This window comes from Carassius auratus, chromosome 13 (genome assembly GCF_003368295.1).
Source record: "Carassius auratus strain Wakin chromosome 13, ASM336829v1, whole genome shotgun sequence".
Lineage (NCBI taxonomy): Eukaryota > Metazoa > Chordata > Actinopteri > Cypriniformes > Cyprinidae > Carassius > Carassius auratus.
In genome coordinates, this window is record NC_039255.1 from 3,196,070 (window position 1) to 3,221,178 (window position 25,109).

The following is a 25,109-nucleotide window of genomic DNA, read 5'->3' on the forward strand; positions in this document are numbered from 1 at the left end:
ACCACTGGCCAAACGGGGTGCATCTCTTCCCCTCTTTGATAATTATTGTAGTTACCATTTTTCAGTACGGATATGAATAACGTCCTTAATAACAATGGATGAGAAGTTTAGAGCTCTACTGATGATTAAGTCTAGAGTGTGTCCACCTTTGTGTGTGGGTCCATGTACATGCTGAATCGACAAGTAAAAAAAAGCCTCAAGTCCAAATATTCATTTATCACCAATTAACTGTTTGACAAACACTTCCTGCTTCGATGTCCAGATCTGAATTTAAAAAAATCTCAAACATGCTCCGATGTCCCGATCTGAATCAACCGAGTCGCGAACAGGCTCCGAAGTGCCGATCTGAATCAACCGAGTCGCGAACAGGCTCCGAAGTCCCGATCTGAACCAACCGAGTCGCGAACAGGCTCCGAAGTGACGATCTGAATCAACGGAGTCGCGAACAGGCTCCGAAGTGACGATCTGAATCAATAGAGTCGCGAACAAGCTCCGAGTTGCCGATCTGAATCAACCGAGTCGCGAACAGGCTCCGAAGTGACGATCTGAATCAATAGAGTCGCGAACAAGCTCCGAGTTGCCGATCTGAAAACTTCGACCAAAGAATGTAAAAAAAAAAAATAACTCAATTTCTCTAACTCTATACTCTAATAACTCTACAAATCTATGAAAGACTCAGATCGCGTGTCTAAAAATAAATCGCTATAGTAAAAGAGAAATAATAAGAGGAGTGAAGTTTCCTACCGTTCTGCTGTGTTTGGTCCTCACGCGCGTCTGACGCTCCGCGGCGCGTCTCCGCCCCTCACACGCGCGTTTACAGCGCTAAATTAATCATCTTTGCTAATTATTATACATTTACTTCATTGTCAGCTCCAGGTACTTCATTTATTATTGTTCACTGAACTGTTTGAAACAAAAAAAGGTTGTATTTCAGTAATAATTCTAAATTATCAAAATAAAATATATAAAATAATGGTTTCTATTTTAATATCCTTTAAAATATAATCTATTTCTGTGATGTGCAGCTGTATTTTCAGCATCATTCCTCCAGTCTTCAGTGTCACATGATCTTTAGAAATCATAAAAAATATGATGATTTATTATTAGAACTATTAATAGTTGTGCTACCAAATATTATTTTGGAATCTGTGATCTGTGAAAGTGTTTTAAAGTTTGTGGTTTTACAGAACATCACAGTTATATATGACATGATAATAAGGCCTGAAGTTAGGAAGAACATTTTAAGGAAAATATAATTATATTTTCATAATGATTTTTTCCTTCTCAAACCTTGTCTGTGGTGTAAAAACACCCCTGGCCAAACGGGGTGCATCTCTTCCCCTCTTTGATAATTACTAGTTACCATGTTCTGAACATCACATCCTTTCTTTTGTCCCTAGATGTAATCTATATAGGCTACATATATATATATATATATAGGTGGTTGAATAAAAATATTTGGACATTATTTATAAAAATTACCTCAAGTTAGCACCAGCAAGCTTGTTAGCTAGACATTTAGCATCAGCTACAATATTTACTTATTTTCAGTACTGTTATGAATAAACATTCATGTCTGTCTAACGTTACTCGTCTAGTTAATCCAAACAATATACATATGTATAACGTTACTGTTAATACACAATATAAAAACAGATGTCATGGTAGCATTTTAATAAAACTGTTAATATTACGGGAGCGGGGAATTTGGACATGCATGAGTTATTTTATTTAATCTGTGTTAGTTTAAGGTTACTTAATTTAATTTTTTAACCTAAAACACAGAGACGCTGATTGATGTGTCTGCGTTTGCACTGGAGCATTTCAGTGGGCTTAAACAGATTACTCTTTACAGCGGATTTACCAAACAACTGACAATTTTGACCTTAATATGATTTTCAGTTACAATAATGAATCCTAAATTTCGACATTAATAACTTACTTTTAGCAACATCAGACGCAAGCACGCTCACAAGATCTGCCGGTTCTTACTTCTGTAGACTCGCACTTAACGGTTCATTTGAATCAGTGAGTGGTCGACTCCAGAACAGCTGCAATCGGATCATTCTAATTCGTAAACGAATCGTTTGGTGCGATTCGCGATCCGATTAAAGTTTATTTTGAAAAGACTCAGTTCGTTCATGATGAATCAGACACCGCTTCTGCGTGTCGGAGCACGTGATATATTATAGGGAGTAACGATATGTTTTATGAAATGTAGTGAAGTTAAAAGTACGATCTTATGCTTTGGAATGTAGTGAAGTAAAAGTAAAAGTTACTCAAAATAAAACTACTCCAGTAAAGTACAGATACTTGAAAAATGTACTTAAGTACAGTAACGAAGTAAAGCTACTCCGTTACTGTCCACCACTGTACAGGAGTAACTCTCTCTGCTCACGCATGTAAACGGGTTATCCCGAATGTTTCAGAAACCCAAATAGTGACCTTAACCTGACCATAACCCGAATTTTAACAGCATGTAAACGTAGTCACTGAATCAGAATCAAACGATTAAGTGATTAATGCAGAGATTTTCTTCCTTAGTATTTCTGTCTTGTTTTCTGGTATATATTAATGCTTTCAAACGATTAATCGCTTCCAAAATAAAAGTTTTTGTTTATATATGTGTGTGTGTGTGTGTGTGTGCAGACCTGCGGAAACCCGGCGCTGACACACACATCCGTCTGCAGATCTATATACGCTCCAGACAGCACCACGTCTCCGCTCTCCTTCACCTAGAGCCAGAACAGATCAGCGCTGAACACACACTGAACACACACACCGAACACATCGTCACCTTGCACTGGATGTGAATCCTGTTCTCTTCCTTCCACATCTCCGTCTGCAGAGACTGTCCCGGATACACCGGCTTCACGAAACGCACCTGAAGCACAGATCAGGGTCATTAACAGAAATTCATTAATTAGATGATGTGCAATCAATTTGGACTGAGAATACACATCACTATTATTGTGATAAATGAGAAAAGCATTCAATAGACATTACAGAATGAATATTTACAAATACATTTTTATATTAACCTTTGCATAAATAATACAAATGATAAATAATATTGAAATGATACTTTAAATATGAAACTGCGCCAGTAGGTGGCAGCGAGTGAGTAATTAAATCACTCAGAAATGATTCCGTAATGAACAAGTCATTGAATCACTGACTCACTTGATTCGTTCAAAACTTTCATTTATCATTGCAAATATCAGTATTCTACATTTTGGGAATAAAACATCAAACCATTATGCGTTTGTAATTGCAGGTTAAATGCATTTAAATGCTCGCGCGAACTTATTTTTTTGTTTTTTTAAACGAAGATGCGCAAATCCACTTCATTTTCAGGTTTATTTGCACATCTTCTCAGTAAACAATGGCTCTGTGTAGTAACAGCTGCTGCTCTATGTTAAATCACGCACCTGAGGGAATTTATGTCACGTGACAATGTCAACATGGCGGATGTAGTACGTCCGAATTCCATTCATACTACCCACGTTCATACTATTCGGTTGTTAAGTGATGACGTAAGAAGCGCTGCTTCCGGGTCCAAGCCTCAACTCGCTTCACTTGAGAATACCACCTCAGCAGCCGTTTATTAGCACCTTTTGTTGTTTTCTCATGGTAACTGATAGAGCGTTTGGACACGGAAGCGCTGCTACGTGACGTCAGACTTAACAAGCGAATAGACCAACGCTACTTTGGCGTCATCGAAGGGTAACGCCCCTTTTTGGGGGAAAACAAACGGATTCCTGATACAGAACTCGCTCCAGGGACCTTTTGTTTTTCATTGTTTTTCTGATGTGTACAGGCCTGTCAGACACAATTACAAACAGATATTGTATAATATTTTGTTTAGTCCTAGCCTGCGAATATTTGAAACTTAAAATCACTTAACAGCCAAGGTAGCATGCCTAATGAGCAGTGGACAGTAACGGAGTAGCTTTACTTCGTTACTGTACTTAAGTACATTTTTCAAGTATCTGTACTTTACTGGAGTAGTTTTATTTTGAGTAACTTTTACTTTTACTTCACTACATTCCAAAGCATAAGATCGTACTTTTAACTTCACTACATTTCATAAAACATATCGTTACTCCCTATAATATATCACGTGCTCCGACACGCAGAAGCGGTGTCTGATTCATCATGAACGAACTGAGTCTTTTCAAAATAAACTTTAATCGGATCGCGAATCGCACCAAACGATTCGTTTACGAATTAGAATGATCCGATTGCAGCTGTTCTGGAGTCGACCACTCACTGATTCAAATGAACCGTTAAGTGCGAGTCTACAGAAGTAAGAACCGGCAGATCTTGTGAGCGCGCGTCTGATGTTGCTAAAAGTAAGTTATTAATGTCGAAATTTAGGATTCATTATTGTAACTGAAAATCATATTTAGGTCAAAATTGTCAGTTGTTTGGTAAATCCGCTGTAAAGAGTGATCTGTTTAAGCCCACTGAAATGCTCCAGTGCAAACGCAGACACATCAATCAGCGTCTCTGTGTTTTAGGTTAAAAAATTAAATTAAATAACCTTAAACTAACACAGATTAAATAAAATAACTCATGCATGTCCAAATTCCCCGTTACCGTAATATTAACAGTTTTATTAAAATGCTACCATGACATCTGTTTTTATATTGTGTATTAACAGTAACGTTATACATATGTATATTGTTTGGATTAACTAGACGAGTAACGTGAGACAGACATGAATGTTTATTCATAACAGTACTGAAAATAAGTAAATATTGTAGCTGATGCTAAATGTCTAGCTAACAAGCTTGCTGGTGCTAACTTGAGGTAATTTTTATAAATAATGTCCAAATATTTTTATTCAACCACCTATATATATATATATATATATATATGTAGCCTATATAGATTACATCTAGGGACAAAAGAAAGGATGTGATGTTCAGAACATGGTAACTAGTAATTATCAAAGAGGGGAAGAGATGCACCCCGTTTGGCCAGGGGTGTTTTTACACCACAGACAAGGTTTGAGAAGGAAAAAATCATTATGAAAATATAATTATATTTTCCTTAAAATGTTCTTCCTAACTTCAGGCTTTATTATCATGTCATATATAACTGTGATGTTCTGTAAAACCACAAACTTTAAAACACTTTCACAGATCACAGATTCCGAGATAATATTTGGTAGCACAACTATTAATACTTCTAATAATAAATCATCATATTTTCATGATTTCTAAAGATCATGTGCCACTGAAGACTGGAGGAATGATGCTGAAAATACAGCTGCACATCACAGAAATAGATTATATTTTAAAGGATATTAAAATAGAAACCATTATTTTATATATTTTATTTTGATAATTAAGAATTATTACTGAAATACAACCTTTTTTTGTTTCAAACAGTTCAATGAACAATAATGAAGTACCTGGAGCTGACAATGAAGTAAATGTATAATAATTAGCAAAGATGATTAATTTAGCGCTGTAAACGCGCGTGTGAGGGGCGGAGACGCGCCGCGGAGCGTCAGACGCGCGTGAGGACCAAACAGCAGAACGGTAGGAAACTTCACTCCTCTTATTATTTCTCTTTTACTATAGCGATTTATTTTTAGACACGCGATCTGAGTCTTTCATAGATTTGTAGAGTTATTAGAGTATAGAGTTAGAGAAATTGAGTTATTTTTTTTTTACATTCTTTGGTCGAAGTTTTCAGATCGGCAATTCGGAGCCTGTTCGCGACTCCGTTGATTCAGATCGGCACTTCGGAGCCTGTTCGCGACTCGGTTGATTCAGAACGGCACTTCGCAGCCTGTTCGCGACTCGGTTGGTTCAGATCGGGACTTCGGAGCCTGTTCGCGACTCGGTTGGTTCAGATCGGCACTTCGGAGCCTGTTCGCGACTCGGTTGGTTCAGATCGGGACTTCGGAGCCTGTTCGCGACTCGGTTGATTCAGATCTGCACTTCGGAGCCTGTTCGCGACTCGGTTGATTCAGATCGGCACTTCGGAGCCTGTTCGCGACTCGGTTGATTCAGATCGGCACTTCGGAACCTGTTCGCGAGTCGGTTGATTCAGATCGGGACATTGGGGCATGTTTGAGATTTTTTTAAATTCAGATCTGGACATCGAAGCAGGAAGTGTTTGTCAAACAGTTAATTGGTGATAAATGAATATTTGGACTTGAGGCTTTTTTTTACTTGTCGATTCAGCATGTACATGGACCCACACACAAAGGTGGACACACTCTAGACTTAATCATCAGTAGAGCTCTAAACTTTTCATCCATTGTTATTAAGGACGTTATTCATAACCGTACTGAAAAATGGTAACTACAATAATTATCAAAGAGGGGAAGAGATGCACCCCGTTTGGCCAGTGGTGTTTTTACACCCCAGACAAGGTTTGAGAAGGAAAAAATCATTATGAAAATATAATTATATTTTCCTTAAAATCTTCAGGCCTTATTATCATGTCATATATAACTGTGATGTTCTGTAAAACAACAAACTTTAAAATACTTTGTTCTTACTGGTGAAAATCAGATGGTCATCTCTGTTTTCTCTCAGGTACATCACAGTGTAAGCTTCACAGTTAACATTACTCTCATCAGTGTAGTCCATATCAACAACAAAAATATATCTTGACTCCATATAGTGGTTATTTTGGAAAAAATCCCAGGTATTTTGAGCAGTAAGATAAAAAAAAAAAAAATGTGCTAATATAAAATTAAATTAGCCTATATAAAATTGCAAACATCTATCTTTCAGTACTTTTTTACTTAAGTACATAAAAAATTTAGTACTTTTGTACTTTCACTTGAGTAAAATTGAAAAAGGAGTACTTTATCTTTTACTGGAGTAATATTTTATTATACGTATCTGTACTGTTACTCAAGTACTTGATTTGTGTACTTCGTCCACCACTGCTAATGAGAGCTAACGTTAATCACGTAGCTACTATCAGCTTCATATTTCTAACTACAACAAAACTGTCAATAGTGAAATATGATCCAAGTAAACCACCGACTCCTCTTGACATGGCCTTATCGTCTAGTTTATCATACTGTGAGTATGTTAATGACAAAAATAGGCTACTTGGTGATTCCACGAGATAATCGTAACGTTAGATGTCCATATTTGGCCACTGCGTGGGGTTATTAATCCCCACCATTTCAAAGGGAAACCTCTGTAAACACCGTATCCAGTAGCTTCATTAAATACCTCTCACGGTCCTCGGCCCGTAAAGAGAGTGTGTATGTTTCTGCCATTTTTGCTATCAAGAAATTAGAGCGAGTTCTGTATCAGGGCAATCCGTCTGTTTTCCCCAAAAAGGGGCGTCAACCTTCGATGACGCAAAAGTAGCGTTGGTCTATATAGAACATACTTTTCTAACGGTCGAGTAGTACGTTCGAATTCAAATGTAGTACCCAGTACGCAGTATGCGATTTCGGACGCAGCTTCTGTCTCTCATCACACAACGTTACGCTGTCTGGTTGCTAGGCAACTGTTGGCGTGATGCGGTTGCTACGGAAGCAGGTTGGGAGGCTGTAATTTCTGGTTGAGTTGAAGTGAATGAGACACTTGTGCTGATTATCAATGGAGGCTATTCTGAGACTCACAAAACACTCGTCAGATTTACTAAGCGCAGTGATAAACATGCTTCACTAGATTTACACACTCAATACAGTCTATAAGAGAGAAAAACATCAGCAAACAGCAGATATAACTGAGGATCTCCAATAAAACCCGAGTTGAGTTCATCACCAGCAGATGGAGCGGTCCGTCCACATTATTCATCTCAAAACCTCAATGTATTTTTGGATTCAGGCATTTATCTGTAACATTTATTTGAAAAATGTCTTTATACAGTATAGAGACAACAAGATGAACTACTGGGATTTATTTGTCAATGTACTAAAAGCAAAATAAACTTTTACTATCTGGAAAAAAAATTACTTTGTATTATCATTCATAATATTATTAAGATAATGATTAAACTTTAATATAAAAAATAAATTATTTTAATTAAATATGTAAAAATAAATCGCATGCAAGTTACAAAAGATGTTTAATGTAAAAAAATTCAAGACTATTTTAACTCTATAGAGCCCCCTACAAAAAAAAAAAATATATATATATATATATACCTTTAGGTGGCGATGAAGTGTTAAAATGTTCCTCAATATAAAGTTTCAGATACACATCTGGACAAAACCATCTTAAGTAAACCAACATCTTTTATTCAATAATACCATATATAATGCAATTGCATATCTTTGGCGAAAATAAATTTTATAAACATTTTATTAACAAAGGTAAGCGTACAAAAACGAGGGGTTTGTCTGTGTAGCAGACGGGGACAAACTCACACCGAGGTGAAAGATCGGCTTGGCAGAGAGTCGTCAGGACAGAAATCAGATTTATTTACATCATTCAGTGCAGTCTCCACATGAAGACCACACGAGGAGAGTATGAGACCAACACTTCTCAGATTCATTCTCCTCGTCTTCCTACTCTTCACAGTTGGCAGTAAGCTCTCACAGATACGTTTCCAGCTCTGAGTTTAGTTTCACAGGAATATCCAACTATGGGAACTGAGAATGAAGAAGCAGTGCATCATGGGATGGCGAGCCGCTGGTTACGTGGCAGTGCAGATAAACAATGGCAGTTTACAAAAATACAATGGAATGGCATTTTCACATATTGTACTCATACTGTACACTCATGATAAGAGTAACTTGATGTTAGATGTTACATTTGGGGTTAATATTTCCCTACAATTCCCAGATTTCATGGGTAAAATCTCACAAAAACATGTTCAAAGGGCTTTTTTTTTTTTTTACATGCAATGAATGTTTTAAATTATATAATTATATATATATATTTGTTCCCTTCTTTGACGTCATATATATGTAAATATAATTTATTATTCATATGCATGTTAAAAATTAAGCCGTCATATGTGTATTTGTATGTAAATAAAGAATAATCCATCAAGACAGATAGATCTTTATGTGCATGCATATGCATATTTATAAAGTGTAGGATTTATTTAAAATGAATAGTTCATGATTCTGGGTGAAATGTACATGAAAATAAAATGCAAAAAAAAAAAAAAAAAAAACAATCCCAATTTTCTTAAAGTATGATATGATTCCTTATTTCTTCATTTTGTATTTGAGGTGAAATAAAGTCATGTTTTCTTGACAGGTTTGGTGAGACTTGGCAGTTTAATTAGTTAATAGTCAATACTTCATAACCTGATGCACAGAAAACAAAATCAAGACAAGTGTACTAAAGCAGTCTTGGCTATTTTGGCACAAGAGGAACAAACACAGGTTTTGTAGACACTTAAGTTTTTTTTTTTACAGAAGGAACCAATCGAGGGTCCAAATGAAATGAAGAAATGAGCAGCTCATTAACAGCGACCCTTTTATTCCTCATTGTCTTAATGAACGGCTCTAGGTGTGTTTGAGACAGTGATTCTTCTGCTGTTCAAGAGCGACAGGCTTCTGCTTCAGATTACAGACAGAGGCTCAAACCCGAAAAAACAACCAAAAAGCTGACCATACTCTGATTCTGACTGCCGTATACTTCATCCTGCTCCACAACTCTGAGCAATGACACAGTTTACATCCTCTACTAACAATACAGCATGGATATATATATTTAAAACACTGTTTTTTTTTTTTTTTTGTAAATGTGGCAGTATGAAGTTTCTCATGAAATCATGTGTGCATCATTTTTCACCCCAAAATAGTACATGTATATATGTGTGTCTATATATATATATATGTGTATATATATATATATATATATATATATATATATATATATATATATATATATATATATATGTATGTATATATATATATATATATTTATAGACACACACACACACAAAAATCCCATAACTTTACTGAATTTTGATGTTTGAGATTTGAGTTTGTTTGTATATCAAATAGTTTTTTTTTACAATTAAAATCCTCAAATGTGACCCAGGACTACAAAACCAGACATAAGTGTACATTTTCAGAAATCTGGAATCTGAGGGTGCAAAAAAAATCTAAATATTGAGAAAATCATCTTTAAAGTTGTCCAAATGAATTCTTAGCAATGCATATTACTAATCAAAAATTTGGTTTTTAATTATTTATGGTAGGAAATTTACAAAATATCTTCATGGAACATGATCTTTACTTAATATCCTAATAATTTTTGGCATAAAAGAAAAATCGATAAATTTGACTCGTGCAATGTATTTTTGGCTATTGCTACAAATACACCCCAGAGATTGAAGACTGCTTTTGTGCTCCAGGGTCACAAATTAGAAGATGATACAAATACTACTATGATACATAAACATTTAGCAATTTACATATTTAAATCTTTGTTTTCACAGTAGATTAATGAAAACAAATGAGATTTAAAATTACATTTAAAAGACATTTTGTTAAGTGCCATTTTCCCCTCAGAATTCTGGCATCAGTCTTCTGGAGGAGAAAAAAATGAGCTTAAATTATTAAGAAAATAATGTTGTCATGAAAGATAAAAATATCAATCTACATTTTCTTAATACAAAATATAATATCCTATTTTTCTGTTTGATTTTGAGGTGAAATATGACCTTTTCTGTATCTCTACATCTTCATCCACAGTCTTGAGCTCAAGGTGTAAATGGTTTAAATCCAGTGTTGATCGCCCAGAGTCTGCGGACTGCGTTAAAACACGCTAAAATGTGCACAGAAACACACACATACATAATCACACACACACACAGAGGAAACACAGAGCTACACGGCTTTCGTTTTTTGCATAGGCTCTGGACAGAGCCTATCCTAACGCTGACGGACACGGATCTTGATCTTGTGTTGATATATTCAAGATTAGGCTTTGATTCCAGTCATGCAGTCGTGAATTTTCACTTTTTAAATTTGTTAAAGGCTCACTGAAAATCTCATTAAATCTGACATGAACATGTTCAGGTCATATTTCACTCCAAAACAAGAAAAACAAATAAGAATTAATATTCTTAATTAAAGGTATATTTTAGTACTGTTATAATAATTATTATTATTTATTAATATTATCATTTTATTATACTTTTTTTTTGTTTTGAATTTTGGATTGTAACATTTTCATGACAACTAAGCATTTATATTAAAAATAACATTAAGGTGGAAATTATTGTATTTTTTTTTTGCCTATTTAAAAATGGAAATTTAAGACAAGCATTTATTCAGAATTGATGTGGTACCAAAAAAATAAAAATAAAATGCAATTGCAATTTAAAAAAATTACATTAATGGCAATTGTGACAATTTTTTAAAAATAAAAATAAATAAAAAATAAACCTATTTTAGTACTGTTATTAATTATTATTATTATTTATTTGCATTTTTGCAAAAGTTAAAATACATCATGGTAGCAAATTTTGTGTTGGTTTTAAGCCAATTGTTTGCTGACTTTTAAAAACTAAAAAGGTTACTGTAGTTCACAAGTTTTATTTGCAGTTATTGTACGTTCCAACTCCAATTAGTAAAAACAGCTTTGATTATTTATTTTTTTCATATTACAGTATTAATAAATATCACAGCATGGTGACATCTGATGCGCTACCAAAAAAAAAAAAAAAAAATATATAGCACAAAAAAATACCATATTACAGTATTTTTAATTAAGAAAATTTTGAATTCTGAAGAAAATGTGCCAGGTTTAATTTAAATGCAAATCATATTTATTTTTCTTTTGATTCTGGAGTGAAGTGTGCCCTATATTCAGGAGATTTTCCCATATAAACATCACCAAACATGACAAAGTAATCCTTGCATTCTTTCTGCATCTGCTCAAAACATATCCAGCGCCTCTGATGAAGAGAACGAATGTAACGCCTGCCGCCTGATGACAATTATTGCATTTCTTTGTTCAGTACATGAAAAAAAAAAAAGGCAGGGAATTCTTGACGTAATTCTCAAATATAAAGTGGATGACGAGAGGTTAGTGCTTCGAACCACACTGACATGCACTCGTTCTCTGTATAAATACCACAGAAGCACTTGGAAGAGTAGGACACTCACTGAAAGAGGAAGCATGCAAACGTTTAAGAGAAAAAAAAAACAGCAGTTTCTCCCAATCCGAGAAATCCTGAAGCACGACAACCTGCGTTTCTCCGTAAGCTTCTCAGTATGGCTTCGTTCAGCTCAGCGTATTGCCGTAGTTTGAGTCCGGGATGGGAATTCTCTCGTATATAAAAAAAAAAAAACGAAAATAAAGAAAGGTTTGAATGATGTGAAAAATGAGGAGGCACATTCACTGATACACAGTCTAGGGGTTAAAATGTGTTTCTCTAAAAGCGATTCATTTCCGACGCTTCTCCGGCTTTTTGCTCTTGGCCGTTCGCTTCGAGAGATCCAAGCCGGACCGGATCCCGGCCAGGTGCAAGAGAGACCCGGCCGCCTCCTTCAGCTCCTCGTCCAGCTCCGGTTTGGACTCGTGCCGGGCTCGTTTAACCGGAAGAGGGCACTTGACGGTGAGCGGGCGACGGATGGGGAGCGAGGGCAGACGTGGGTTCCTCTCTTCCTCCGAATCCTCGTCGCTGTGGAAGCCCTCGCTGCCGGCGCGCCGGTCCTGGCCCGAGTCACAGCCGGCCTCGTCCAGGGAGGACAGCGAGGATGAGGAGGATGAGGAAGAGCGAGACGAGCAGCGCTGGAAGGACGAGCTGCTGTAGTTGTGATCCTGCTTCGGGTCGCTGCTCACCAGGACCGAATCCGGGCGAGAGAGGTCAATGGGGCTGTCCGGGTCACCTGAGGAACGAACCACAACACAATCACAATGCAGCCCAAAAGTTTCTGAAATACAGGCAAGAATGTTGCTTTTTCATGCACCGGTCAGTTTTGGGCTATTTGGCTTTTCATTATGTGCTTCTTCAGACTCATGGAAAGAAAACTTTATCCCCATGTGTGTCTGTAGATTTCATTTATAATACATTTATCTTTCAAGGCTTTCTCAAAATGAGTGCGTTCTCCACGGTTGCAATTACACCGAACTTCCTATGCATCTATATTGTTTTTATACAGAGCATAGATCTCATTTTATTCTTAAAAACATGGTGAAAATAAATTTTCTTACTGGCTGTTAACAGTATTTTCTGATTTATAGTGTAAGAGAAATCCAAAAACCATCAAGTCTAATGTTAACCAAATAAAACAGGATTTTTTAACCATATGCTCATTAATAAATAATGCATATTTAATTACATCATGCATCAGTTGCATATTTATACATAACATTTCAGAAAACTGGTACTTTATTTTTTGTAACTAATTTTGCATTGTTTTTTCGCATAAAATATTCAGCAATTATTCAAACAACCAACATATCAATATTTTTATTAACATTATATATTTAATATTTCACACACACACACACACACACGTGTTTGTGTGTGTGTGCACGGCATATGTGTGTGAGGAATATTAAAAATATAATATAGCAGTATCAAAGTTATATTTCTAGTACATTTTTTTAAATAAATTACAAATGTAAATAAAGTATTTAAATAAAGTGAAAAATTAAGAATGGTGGTATATAATTAAATTATTCCTTTACTCTATTTACCAGGGTGTCTTGACATTTTTTTTCTTGGATATGTATTTTAAATCACAAAGAGCCAGAAATATTCATTTTCACCATGTTTTTAGCAATAAAACGTAGAAATTCAGACAAATGTCATATGAAGAATCCTTTCAGTAAAAATCTTAAGACTCTAAATAAATAAGGAAGGAATAAAAACTGTATATGTAAGCGCTGCTGAATTGAAGATTTCTGAAAGTGATATAGATATAAACACTTGCATGTTGTCTTCCCACTAGTCTGAAACAACACATAATGAAAAGTCAAACGGTCCAAAATCTCAAAATTGACCGGTGCATGAAAAACGATATTTTTGCATGCAGTGTATTTTTATTCTCTGGCTTTAAAGGTTTCGGGTGCATCTTCTCGACAGGTTTCAAGTTCAAGAGACGCATCATCAAGTCCTTTCATGCACCCGTCTTAATGAAGCACTCTTATGATGGTTTATTCTCCCACGGGTCATTAAGGCTCATTAGCGGTAGAGAACACTACAGTAACACACTTAACGAGGATAAAGACAATGCTGCACTAATTACCAGCGAAAGCTTTTAGTTATGCAGACATATTTGCAAATCCATCTCCATAAATAAGACGCAAACTAGCCTTTCTGCATGAACTTTCTATTATAAACATTATAGGGGCACATGAGCTTAATAAGAGAACGTTAGATGGTAGAATGATGGGTGTTCTCTTACATGGGTCACTGTGGTGTCCAGGGGCTGAGTTTAAGAGCATCATTGCAGTGGCGGCATCAATGTCAGACTCTGTAAAGGACACAGAGACACACAGTGGTTAGAGCATTGCTGTGTGTGTGTGTGTGTGTGTGTGTGTCTGTGGGGGGAAATCAAGGGACTGGAGATCCTCTGTTTCCATGCAACTCTTCAGAATGTTTGAATTATTCACTACCAACCAGACAGAGAGAGTGAACACAACTGCTGCTATACTCAAGATGACGGAGAAAGAGAAAGAAAATGCTTGATAACAGTCCAGACTACAAGCTAAAAATCACAGGGTTCTCATATTGTGTGAGCAATGAATTGCCTTTATTTTGAAAGATGATAGATGGGATCTAACTTCTAATAAATCAAAATAAATAAATAAAATACAATAAAAAAATAATAAAATACATTTAAAATTTTAAAAATTAATATAAAAAAATATAGAAAAATTTAATCAAACTAAACAAAAAATAAAATAAAAACACAAATATATAAAAATAAATCCTGTGCCTCAATATTCAAACATCTTTCAGTATGAGAGTTTAAAATAAGTGTCCCTAAGAAGAGTATGTTGAAAAGAGTATGCCCTACTACTTCAGATAGATGTCTGAAGCGTGGATCCGTGTACTCTCTAATTGCTAATATTGCCCACAATCCATTGCGCTTTGACGAATCACGAATTTCAGAACTACAAAAATATGAATAAAAAGCGTTAAAAAACTACAAAAATGGCAGATGTGTGCGACCGCCGTTAAAGGGGTTTGAGTTACTAATAATCAACATTTAACATAGTAAAAATATCGATTTAATATTATCTGTGTTATATTTCATTTCAGGGGATGTGATAAGATGATTGACAAGCCAGTTTACAGTCACGGTGTGTGTAAGACTATGCAACAGAGCAGTCCGGTAAAAATGCAATCGTATGCATATGTCGCCTACTCTTCTACAACACACTCAAAAGTGTGTACTCTTTCTTCACCAAAAGAGAGCATCGTTTAAGGGATCATGCAGCATAAATCACTTTTTAATGCATGCTTTTATTTGTTCTTTAACTCACAAGTTTTCAAATCACCACTTGTTTCGACAGAGACATATTTAACTGAGAGAAACAGAGATGGCTCACCTTTTAGAGCGCAGCCGTGGAGGAAGAGGTGACGTGCGGGTGAGAAGGCACTGTCACACAGTAAAACAGAAAGCAGGACACTCAGAATGACTTTAGAGACAAACGACGGAGATGTGTGGAACTGGGCTGGTTTGCATGCATCAAACATTAGCTAATGCATCTCTATTAGTTTGTATTATAGTAAATGTGTGCGTGTTACCTGGGAGGGGATGCAGGGGGCGTACAGAAGGAGTGGGCTGTGGGAAAGTGCTGTTTCTTCAGGGCTTGGATCAGATTGGGTCTGTATTCGGGGTCCACACACCACAGAGAGCCTTTTCCATTAACCTAGGAGAAACACATGAACATGTACAGTCAGATGAGCAAGTAATAATATAATAATAAATAATAATATAATAATGAGAAGGTTTGAGGGCTTAATTTGTTTTGACTGTTTTTGGCCTAAAACCACATTATGGTGCATATTCATATCCAAAACCAGCAAAAATAAATAAATAAATATAATGCATAATATAAATTGTATTACTTTATAATACAGAAATTATATTAATAATAATAATAATAATAAACAATATACATTAAAATAAAATAAAATGCAACCGAGGTAGTATTAGTTGCATTTATTCAGATTAAAACTAACATCATTAAAGCAAAAAAAGTGTGTAAAATATATTTATTATTATTATTATTATTATTATAAATACATTAATAAATACATTATTATTATTATTATTATAATAAATACATTAATAAATTAATAAACCATAAAAAATTATGTTAATATTAAATAATATGCATACAAAATAAAATAAAATCCAACTAGTAGTTGGTAGTATTAGGTGCATTTATTCAGATTAAAACTGAAAAATCATTGCATTGCAGTATTTATTAATTTATTGAAAATGTCAGTAAGGATAATCTGGTTAATTTACGTCGGTCAGATGTTCAGAAAATGAAAGGTGTGCAAAAAGCTCAATTTTTATGCAGTGGCTGATTTCAAAGACAGAAAGAAAATGAGAAACCCGTTGGACATTTACCAGCGGCCTGGTGAGAGCATCTCGCTGCTCAAAGTGTCTTAATGAGATCATCTAAGCATGTGATTGGCCATACAGGTCCTGCTGGGAGTTTACGAGCAATGGTTAAAAGCAGCAGATAAACTTCAAAACATGCTGCTGTAAACGACATAAAGAGTGTTTATGACCAGATCTGATCCATGTTTCTCATACTGTATTAGTTAATTATTATTGCACTCAATGGATGGATTTAGCTGCGAATCAAGAGAGTTAAAGGCAGAATAACCCAGAAGCTTCAACATCTCTGAGAAAAGATGCTGGGAAAGATCTTCCATTTGCCAAACAGCAAAACAATACAAAGACAGACCAGGTTTAGATCAGATTTATACCTTAAAATCAAACATAATATAAACTATATTTCAAATTAACATAAAAAAAGCTTACTTTTTGGACTAGCACTTTTTGCATTGTAAAACTATTTGCAGGTAATGACAACAATTTAATTCACTCTTCTAGAATTTGAACTATTCTAAAATCTAAAAATCTCATTACCACAAAAAAAAAACAATATACATGTTTTTATAATATTTAATTATTATAATAAATAATAATATAATGAGGTAACATAATAATAAAATATTATAGAATAAAAATATAATAATAATAATAAAATTACATCAAATTAAATTACATTAATTTATTCAGATTTTAACTGGGAAAAAATAACTGGGAATTTTTTTTTACTGTATTTGTTTAACAGAAAACTAACTAAACCAGAACATTTTTTTACATAAATTTAATTTTTTTATTTTATTAAAATAATAATAATAATAAAAATAAATTGTGATCATATTTGTTCTTTAATCATATTACCACAAATATTTACATAAAAATAAACTATGTATAATAATAATACATTTTATATATAAAATTTATAATATTACATACTAACAATATTATCTAATAATAAACAAAAAGGTATAAAAAATGCATTGGTATTTGCATAACATTAATTAATTCACATTTTAACTCAAATCATTGCATTGCAAGGTGTTTTTTTACAGAAAATTTCTAAACTATTACAGTAATGAAAAAAACATTCTCACTAATGAGAATTTGGGAGTGAGGTGGTTTAATTGCCACAAAAATCATAAAGGCTATGCAAAATATCTTAAAGCTGCGGTAGGTAACTTTTGACGCTCTAGCGGTTAATAAACAGAACTGCTTGCGTCTTGCGGAAGAACATCGTAGCCGGAACTACTTCTCTCTGTTTATGTCTATGAAGAATCACAAAGGTACTGGGTTACTCCGCCGCGGTACCCCCGAAGCAATCTAAAATAGTCTGAATATAAACACTTATTATAGGTGCACCCTAGTGATTCAGGACAAGCTAAAAACACGGTTTGGAAAATGGATTCATGGTGTACTCGCTTATTATATACATTTTTCTACATTTTGAACACAAACAAAGTTACGGACCGCAGCTCTGATTGGTTGTTTCTTACCGGGAGCGATGGAGTTTCTGCAAATGGCAATAGGACACTGGGAGGAGCCAGAGGAGCTTGATTTATTACACAGATTAACTGTCTCATATTCTACTGTCAGGACATAATGACAGCTTTAACAAATATATTTTTACAAAAGTTACCTACTGCAACTTTAATGCTCACGAAAAACATAAAATTTTCTATGCAGAATATAATGCATATAAATATATATATATAGAGAGAGAGAGATACAGAAACAGAGGAATAGGTAGGAGGAGGAGGAGGCCTATAACCTTGACTCAGATTACCAGCCTGCTCATAAACAGGAAGGAGGAAATGTTGCGTTGGCAACTGAAACCAGGCAATGTCATGTGAAAGCAGCTCTGTGTGTCTGTGTCTGTGTCTGACGGATGGGCTCTCGCTGACCTCACAGCTCCACAGAAGATCATTTCACTGCCACGAGTAAACACAACGTCACGGCTGCGGCTCCGAACAGGAAACGAGACTCTAACCGTTCAGTCAGACACAGGAAAATAATCATCCGTGGCCTAATGGTTAGTGCACATGCTCATGGACACAGGGTACATTTATTTTACTTTTTTGCATTAATAAGAAAAGTCCAAAATGAAATGTTCTAGAAAACATTTTAACTTTTCTTTTGCTTTAGCACAAAGACAAAATATTAATCTCAATAGCAGAAATGTCTATATTATTATTATTATTATAGTATTTTCTCAATACTGTAATTATTTTTTAAGTTTCTGTAAAAAAAAAAATGACAATCTGAATAAATTAAAGTTCATTAAAGTTAAGTTTATTTATTTATTGTTGATTTGCATTAATGAGGATGACAAAGCACTACAGAGAATTACATTTGTATGAATTGATAAAATGTTTAAAAAAATTTAATCACGGATTAAGTTTTAAATTTAGCACACTGTCATTTTTCTCCCTATTATTATTATTATTTTTTCATTTTAATTTTTAACTTTTTTTTTTTTTTTAAGTTTTTGCTTTTTCTGTCTATTTAAATGTACTTCTTTTAGTTTTAGTCATTTTAACTACAACATAAAATAAACCAAAACATTGCGTTGGCATGAACCGAAAATTAGTTTTATTTTTATATTTTAAATTTAATTTGAGTTTTATCTTTTTTTTTTAGCTTCAGCACAAAGACAAAATATTAATCTCATTAGCAAAAAAGTCTATATCATTTTCTCATTACTGTAATTATTTTTTACATTTCTGTAAAACAAAACACTATAACAATGTTTCACTTACAATCTGAATAAATTAAGGTTAAACAAAGGTAAAAGTTTATTTGTTGATTTGCAGTAATGAGGATGAAAAAGCACTACAGAGAATTGAATAATTATAGGAATTCATAAAACGTTCTAGATAATATTTTATTCATGGATTTTAGTTTTACATTTAGCACACAGTCATTTTTTTTTCACTTTTTCTTTTTTTCATTTTGGTTAATTTTTGTAAACACTTTAGTTTTTGCTTTTTATGTCCATTTAATGTTCATCTTTTAGTTTTAGTCATTTTAACTACAACATAAAATAAACCAAAACATTGTATTGGCATGAGTCAAACATTTTTTTTATTTTAATATTTTAAATTAGAGTTTTATCTCTTTTTTTAGCTTTAGCACAAAGACAAAATATTAATCTAATTTGCAAAAATGTCTATATATTTTTTCTCATCACTGTAATTATTAAAGTTTCTGTAAAACAAAACAATGCAACAATGTTTCTTTTACAATCTGAATTAATTAAGGTTCATTAAAGTTAAAAGTTGTTTTGTGTATTGATGTTTTGCAGCAATGAGGATGAAAAAGTACTACAAAGAATAAAATAATTGTATGAATTAATAAAATGTTGTAGATTTTAATCATGTATTTTAGTTATGATAAAAATTTGGCACACAGGCAAATAAATGCCACTTTTAATAAAAAAAAATTTTTTATCACAGTATTTTTCCCCTCACAGTATAAATGTGTCTTAACATCTTTATTTTAGTAAAGATTTTTTTTTTTTTAAGCAATGGAACCATCATATTTTGGGGTCCTTGACACTGAAAATGTTGAAACTTCACATCAAGTAAACAGTGTTTACATCAAGTAAACAGCGCGAGGACAGAGCAGACTGGGCACAAGACTAACTCCAGGTTCACACTGTGATGTGTATTTTTTCCGAGCCCATGTTAACACTGTACACGGTAAAATATGCTAACAGAAAAGATTAGAAATAGAAAGGTGTGAAAAGAATGAATATATAGAGCATGATACACACACACACACACACACACACACACACACACACACACACACATTAACTATTTGATTACCAGCAATCTTCAAAATATCTTATTTATTGTTCAACAAAAGAAAGCAACTCATACAGGTTTGGAACGACCTGAGGGCGAGTAAATGATGACAGAACTTTCATTTTTGGGTGAACCATCACAATTTTTTTTATGTTCTTATAATTTTAATTAATTTTATTTCCGTTTGAGTAATTTTAATACTTCAGCTTAAACTAAATGGAAATTAGAAATGATGTCATGGCATTGAATTAAATGTGATTAATTTTTTTATTATAATTTTGGTAAATTCTTTTAAACTTTTTTGCATTGGTATGAGTCGAAAATTAGTTTTTATTTTTATATTTTAAATTTAATTTGAGTTTTTTTTTTTGTCATATACATTAGTTTTTGTTTTTATAATGTATGTTAATTTAATTTCAGTTTTCTTTGTAGTAATTTAAATACTACACCTTAAACTTATTTCTGTTAGATGACAAGTTTATATTTTTATATTTTCCATTTAAGTTTGTGTCATTTTTATCGTCTTTTTTAAACGTATATATATATTTTTCATCTCATCTTTACTACTTCAGCAACTAACTGAAAAAAGTTTTTATCTGTATATTTTTCCATTTCATTTTGCTGTGTTCATTCTTATTAATATTTGTTGTTTTTAATCCCTATATTATTTGTATTTCAGTTTAAGTACTTCAACATGACCCAAACAAAAACGTTGAAGTTATGCATTTTAAATTATCATTTAATTTAAAGCTTACTGCATTGCAAGTAATGGTTTAAAGCTTTAGCTAAAGATAATATCCCTGCTGAGAAAGAAACAAAGCCATATTGGTTTGAGGGAGCTACACCTTGAAAGTATCAGTTAAATGACTAACTTTGCATTGCTCACCTTCCCAAGGCCCCTCTCCACTTTGCGGAAACACTTGTTGAGGGACAGATTGTGGCGCACTGAGTTCTTCCAGCCAGTGGGGGCGCTAGAGAAGTACGGGAAGTGCTCCAGGATCCATCCATAGATGTCCTTCACCGGCAGAGACTTGCTGGGCGACTGTTCGATGGCCATGTATATGAGCAGGGAGAAGGAGAAGGGCGGCTTGGACTTGACGGACTCTCCGGCGTGCGGCGCGGCCGAGGAGATGACGGAGGAGCTGTGGTTGCCCTCGATGTCGAAGAGCGTGCTGGGGCAGGACTGGGCCTCGGGGACGCCGCCCAGGGTGAAGTTCTGGAGCAGGTTCTCGTGGAGCCAGTTGAGGTTGGTGAGCTCTTCGTCTCCGGAGCTGGAGCTGTGGTCCAGGCTGGTGGCCAGGGGGCTGGCGGCGCACTCGTCCTCGGGCAGCGTCCCACTAACCCCGCGCAGACCCGTCCCATCCCCCAGAACGCCCGGGGATTCTGCTTTCTTATCCGGCGACATCCCGATGACTGGACCCATTCAATCAAGGAAGTCTGTTGGAGAGCGAAACAGAAAAAAATAATTAAAATGTTGTACAAAAAACATAATCTGGTAGCAATCATTTGGACCTAATAGAGAATGCAACGTAACTCTGAGAAAAGGAAAAGCTAAAGACTCAAACTCTTTGGCAGATTACTTGAAATGCAAACATAAATGATGATTATGAAGATTAATCTGTTGATAATAATTCTGAGTGGAATCCAAAACAAATATTATTGCATGCATGCAACTATTACAATAATAACCATAGATTATATTTATAAATTAAATTAATTAAAATTAAAAAAAATATTTTAAAAAAATATAAATAAATAAAATAAACCACAAAATAAAATGTGTCATGCTACCGTTTCAAAGTATCTAACCATAACTGTTGACAATAAAAAAAAGGAAATAAATGAAAAAAAAAGTATATATATATATATATATATATATATATATATATATATATATATATATATATATATATATATATATATATATATATATATATATATAAACAAACATTATATAGACCCATTTTTAATCTTAATGTTTTTATTTTATTTCAGTGTGATTTATTAGTTGATACTGGATTTTTAATTCTGCATGCTCATTTCTGTTTATTTTATATTATTTGCCAACAAGCACAATTTTACTGGTAATTTATTAACTGTTAAATGCCTACTTAAATGAAGAAATTAACACAATTAAATGCAATTTTTTGCAGATCTCAAAAATAAATATCCATCCTACAAATTTTCTACTGTATCGTTATGTCTAAATTCACTTACATTTTTTAAAAGCATTTTGCCTAATAATAATAATAATAACTAATTTTAATAATATGCTACAATGTAATATTTTTATTTATCCTATATTATATATTAATTATAATTAAACGAATAATGATATTTACATTTGTAAAAAAATATATATACAATAAATAGAATTTAAATATTGTCCATGTGATGAAAATAATGATCTGCCTCTCAGTATCAGCAGAATTTTAAGATCAGTGCAGATCTAACTCAGTGATAAATCATTTACAATCAAAAACCACAAAGAAGAATCTGTAGACAATCATCTTAAAATTTTCCAAAACTAATAACATAACTGTGAAAACTGGTGAACAGGACAAAACCTCTTTTGTCTTTAATTCTCATTAAACTCATGCCAGACTTTATTAATTGGTCAATTTTTCCCTTTTTACAACCATTCTTCAAGAGCACAAGTTTTGTTTTAAAGTTTTCCCTACATATTCCTCTCTAATCTCCCTCATTCCCATCCGATGATCTCTCTCTCTCTCTCTCTCTCTCAATCAGCCGGTGTTTCTCGCAGTCACTCAGCTCTTGTGTCTGAGGGTTGTTCAGGTTTCTCGAGAGCGTCTGAAATGACCCGGCCTCGTCCTCATCACCGCCCACCTCCTCACGCAGCTGATAGTTAGCCATCGAGGGCCACCGGCTGAGGAGCTACGGACTGCTTAAAGCCAAAGGAGAAGGAAAAACCGTTCTCCGCTCATCCTTTACTACAGAACGAGAGGAGACCGTGCTGCTTGGGCAACCGAGCAGAAGAACATCGCTAACGGTTATTAGCATTTGTGTTGAACCGTTCAGTGGGAATTTTATTGAAAGCATGGTGAAATCAATTTGAATCTGATTTAGTCAATATATGGATTCATGTTTCATGGTATCATAAGAGTATCAGCCATTATTGTGCACCAACAAAACTAAATAAACTGAAAAAAAAAAGTAGTTTTTTAATTAAAACGTAAAAAAAATATATAAATAAATAAATAAATTATATATATATATATATATATATATATATATATATATATATATATATATTCTGTAATGGCATTATATGGATTTATGTTTCATAGTATATTTTAGTATAACTGTGCACAAACAATTAAATAAAAATAAATAAATAATAATAAAATTAAAAGAATAAAATTTAAAAAGATATACACATACATATATATATACACATACATATATATATATACATACATATATATATATATATATATATATATATATATATATATATATATATATATATATATATATACATATATATATATATATATATATATATATATATATATATATATATATATATATATATATATATATATATATATATATATATATATATTATAAAGCATATTTAAAATAAAACCGAAAATTACATAAAAAAATGTTTCTTAAAATATTGAACAAATACAAATAAATATATTTTTTAATCATCCATAATTATGCACCAACAAATTAATACAAAAAACAATATATGTAAAAAAACTAAAAAAACATGGAAACAAACAAAATAATTATAAATAAATATAAAGAAAAAATGTAACAGGATGACATGGATTTATGTTTCATGCTATTGTTTTAGAGTATCATCCTCAAGTGTGCACAAAAAAATAAATAAAAAAGCATACATATATACACACATACACACATATATATATATATATAAAAGTACAATTTATAGCAATAATTAGCAATAGTAACAATAAAGTATATTAATAATGGAAAAAAACCTGGGTTGGATTGCATTTGTGTGGATGTTTTTGCTGTAATGGCATCATATGGATTCACGTTTCATGATATTGTTTCAAACATCATCCATAATTGTGCACCGACAGCTGGCACACTGTTAAGCCAAACGGCACGAATAAATGTAAAACAGACAGATGAAGCCCAGCCGTGGCATTACAGCAGAAAGCAGGTCAATGGCGTCTAGCGATGGGCAAATCCCAGCCGTCTAGCCGCCCTAATGTCACCATGACAACAGCGTTGTCAGTTCAATTAGGAGCGTTGGATTAGACAGAGGATTGAACACGAGCAGGGAAAGTCCATCCAGTGAAGCCATCATCTGGCATCACGCTCGCACTCATCACACACAGATCCAGTGAGGGAGGTCTGACCAGTGTTTTTAACGCTGAACTCGGTCAGACAGCTCCAGACTGCTGTGGTGTGGGTCATGAACTAAACTGCATCTTCAGAAGTTAGGTTCGTTTCGGTTGCTTGGAAAAGATTTTGCACTTCAATAAAAAGCAGTTACAGTGCATTTCATTCATTTGCAATGCAGAACTGTCATGCAACTAGTACTATCTTTGCAGTATCTTACTATATGCTTTAGATTTTCTGTATGCATGAAATACCCGGTTGACCTACCTTCCTATTTGCCTGTATGTGCAATTTGTGTACTGTATCCCACAATGCTACGCATGAACCCCGTATGAACTTTTATTTACAGTGTGGAAAATATAAACCTTGATATTAAACATCTTTATGACTTATTAATTGTCAAAAAAAAAAAAACACACACATTTCAGATGCATTTGTCATTGCAAGCTACAGACAAAAATATATAT

The 25,109-nt window shown here is 33.7% G+C and overlaps 1 protein-coding gene across 2 annotated transcripts in view; it reads right to left on the reverse strand.

Annotated features, from left to right (window-relative positions):
* Nucleotides 1-10,522: 10,522 nt before the first annotated feature.
* Nucleotides 10,523-25,109, reverse strand: part of LOC113112359 (forkhead box protein N2-like) — a 52,511-nt gene continuing 37,924 nt past the window's right edge. For both annotated transcript variants that reach the window (XM_026277833.1, XM_026277832.1), the window contains 5 exons: nucleotides 21,185-21,735; nucleotides 15,670-15,794; nucleotides 15,471-15,520; nucleotides 14,321-14,389; nucleotides 10,523-12,796 (listed from right to left, as the gene is read on the reverse strand). In XM_026277833.1, coding sequence (XP_026133618.1) covers nucleotides 12,351-12,796; nucleotides 14,321-14,389; nucleotides 15,471-15,520; nucleotides 15,670-15,794; nucleotides 21,185-21,721 — 1,227 coding nt within the window. In that variant the 5' untranslated portion in view covers nucleotides 21,722-21,735 and the 3' untranslated portion in view covers nucleotides 10,523-12,350. The remainder of the gene's footprint in view (nucleotides 12,797-14,320; nucleotides 14,390-15,470; nucleotides 15,521-15,669; nucleotides 15,795-21,184; nucleotides 21,736-25,109) is intronic.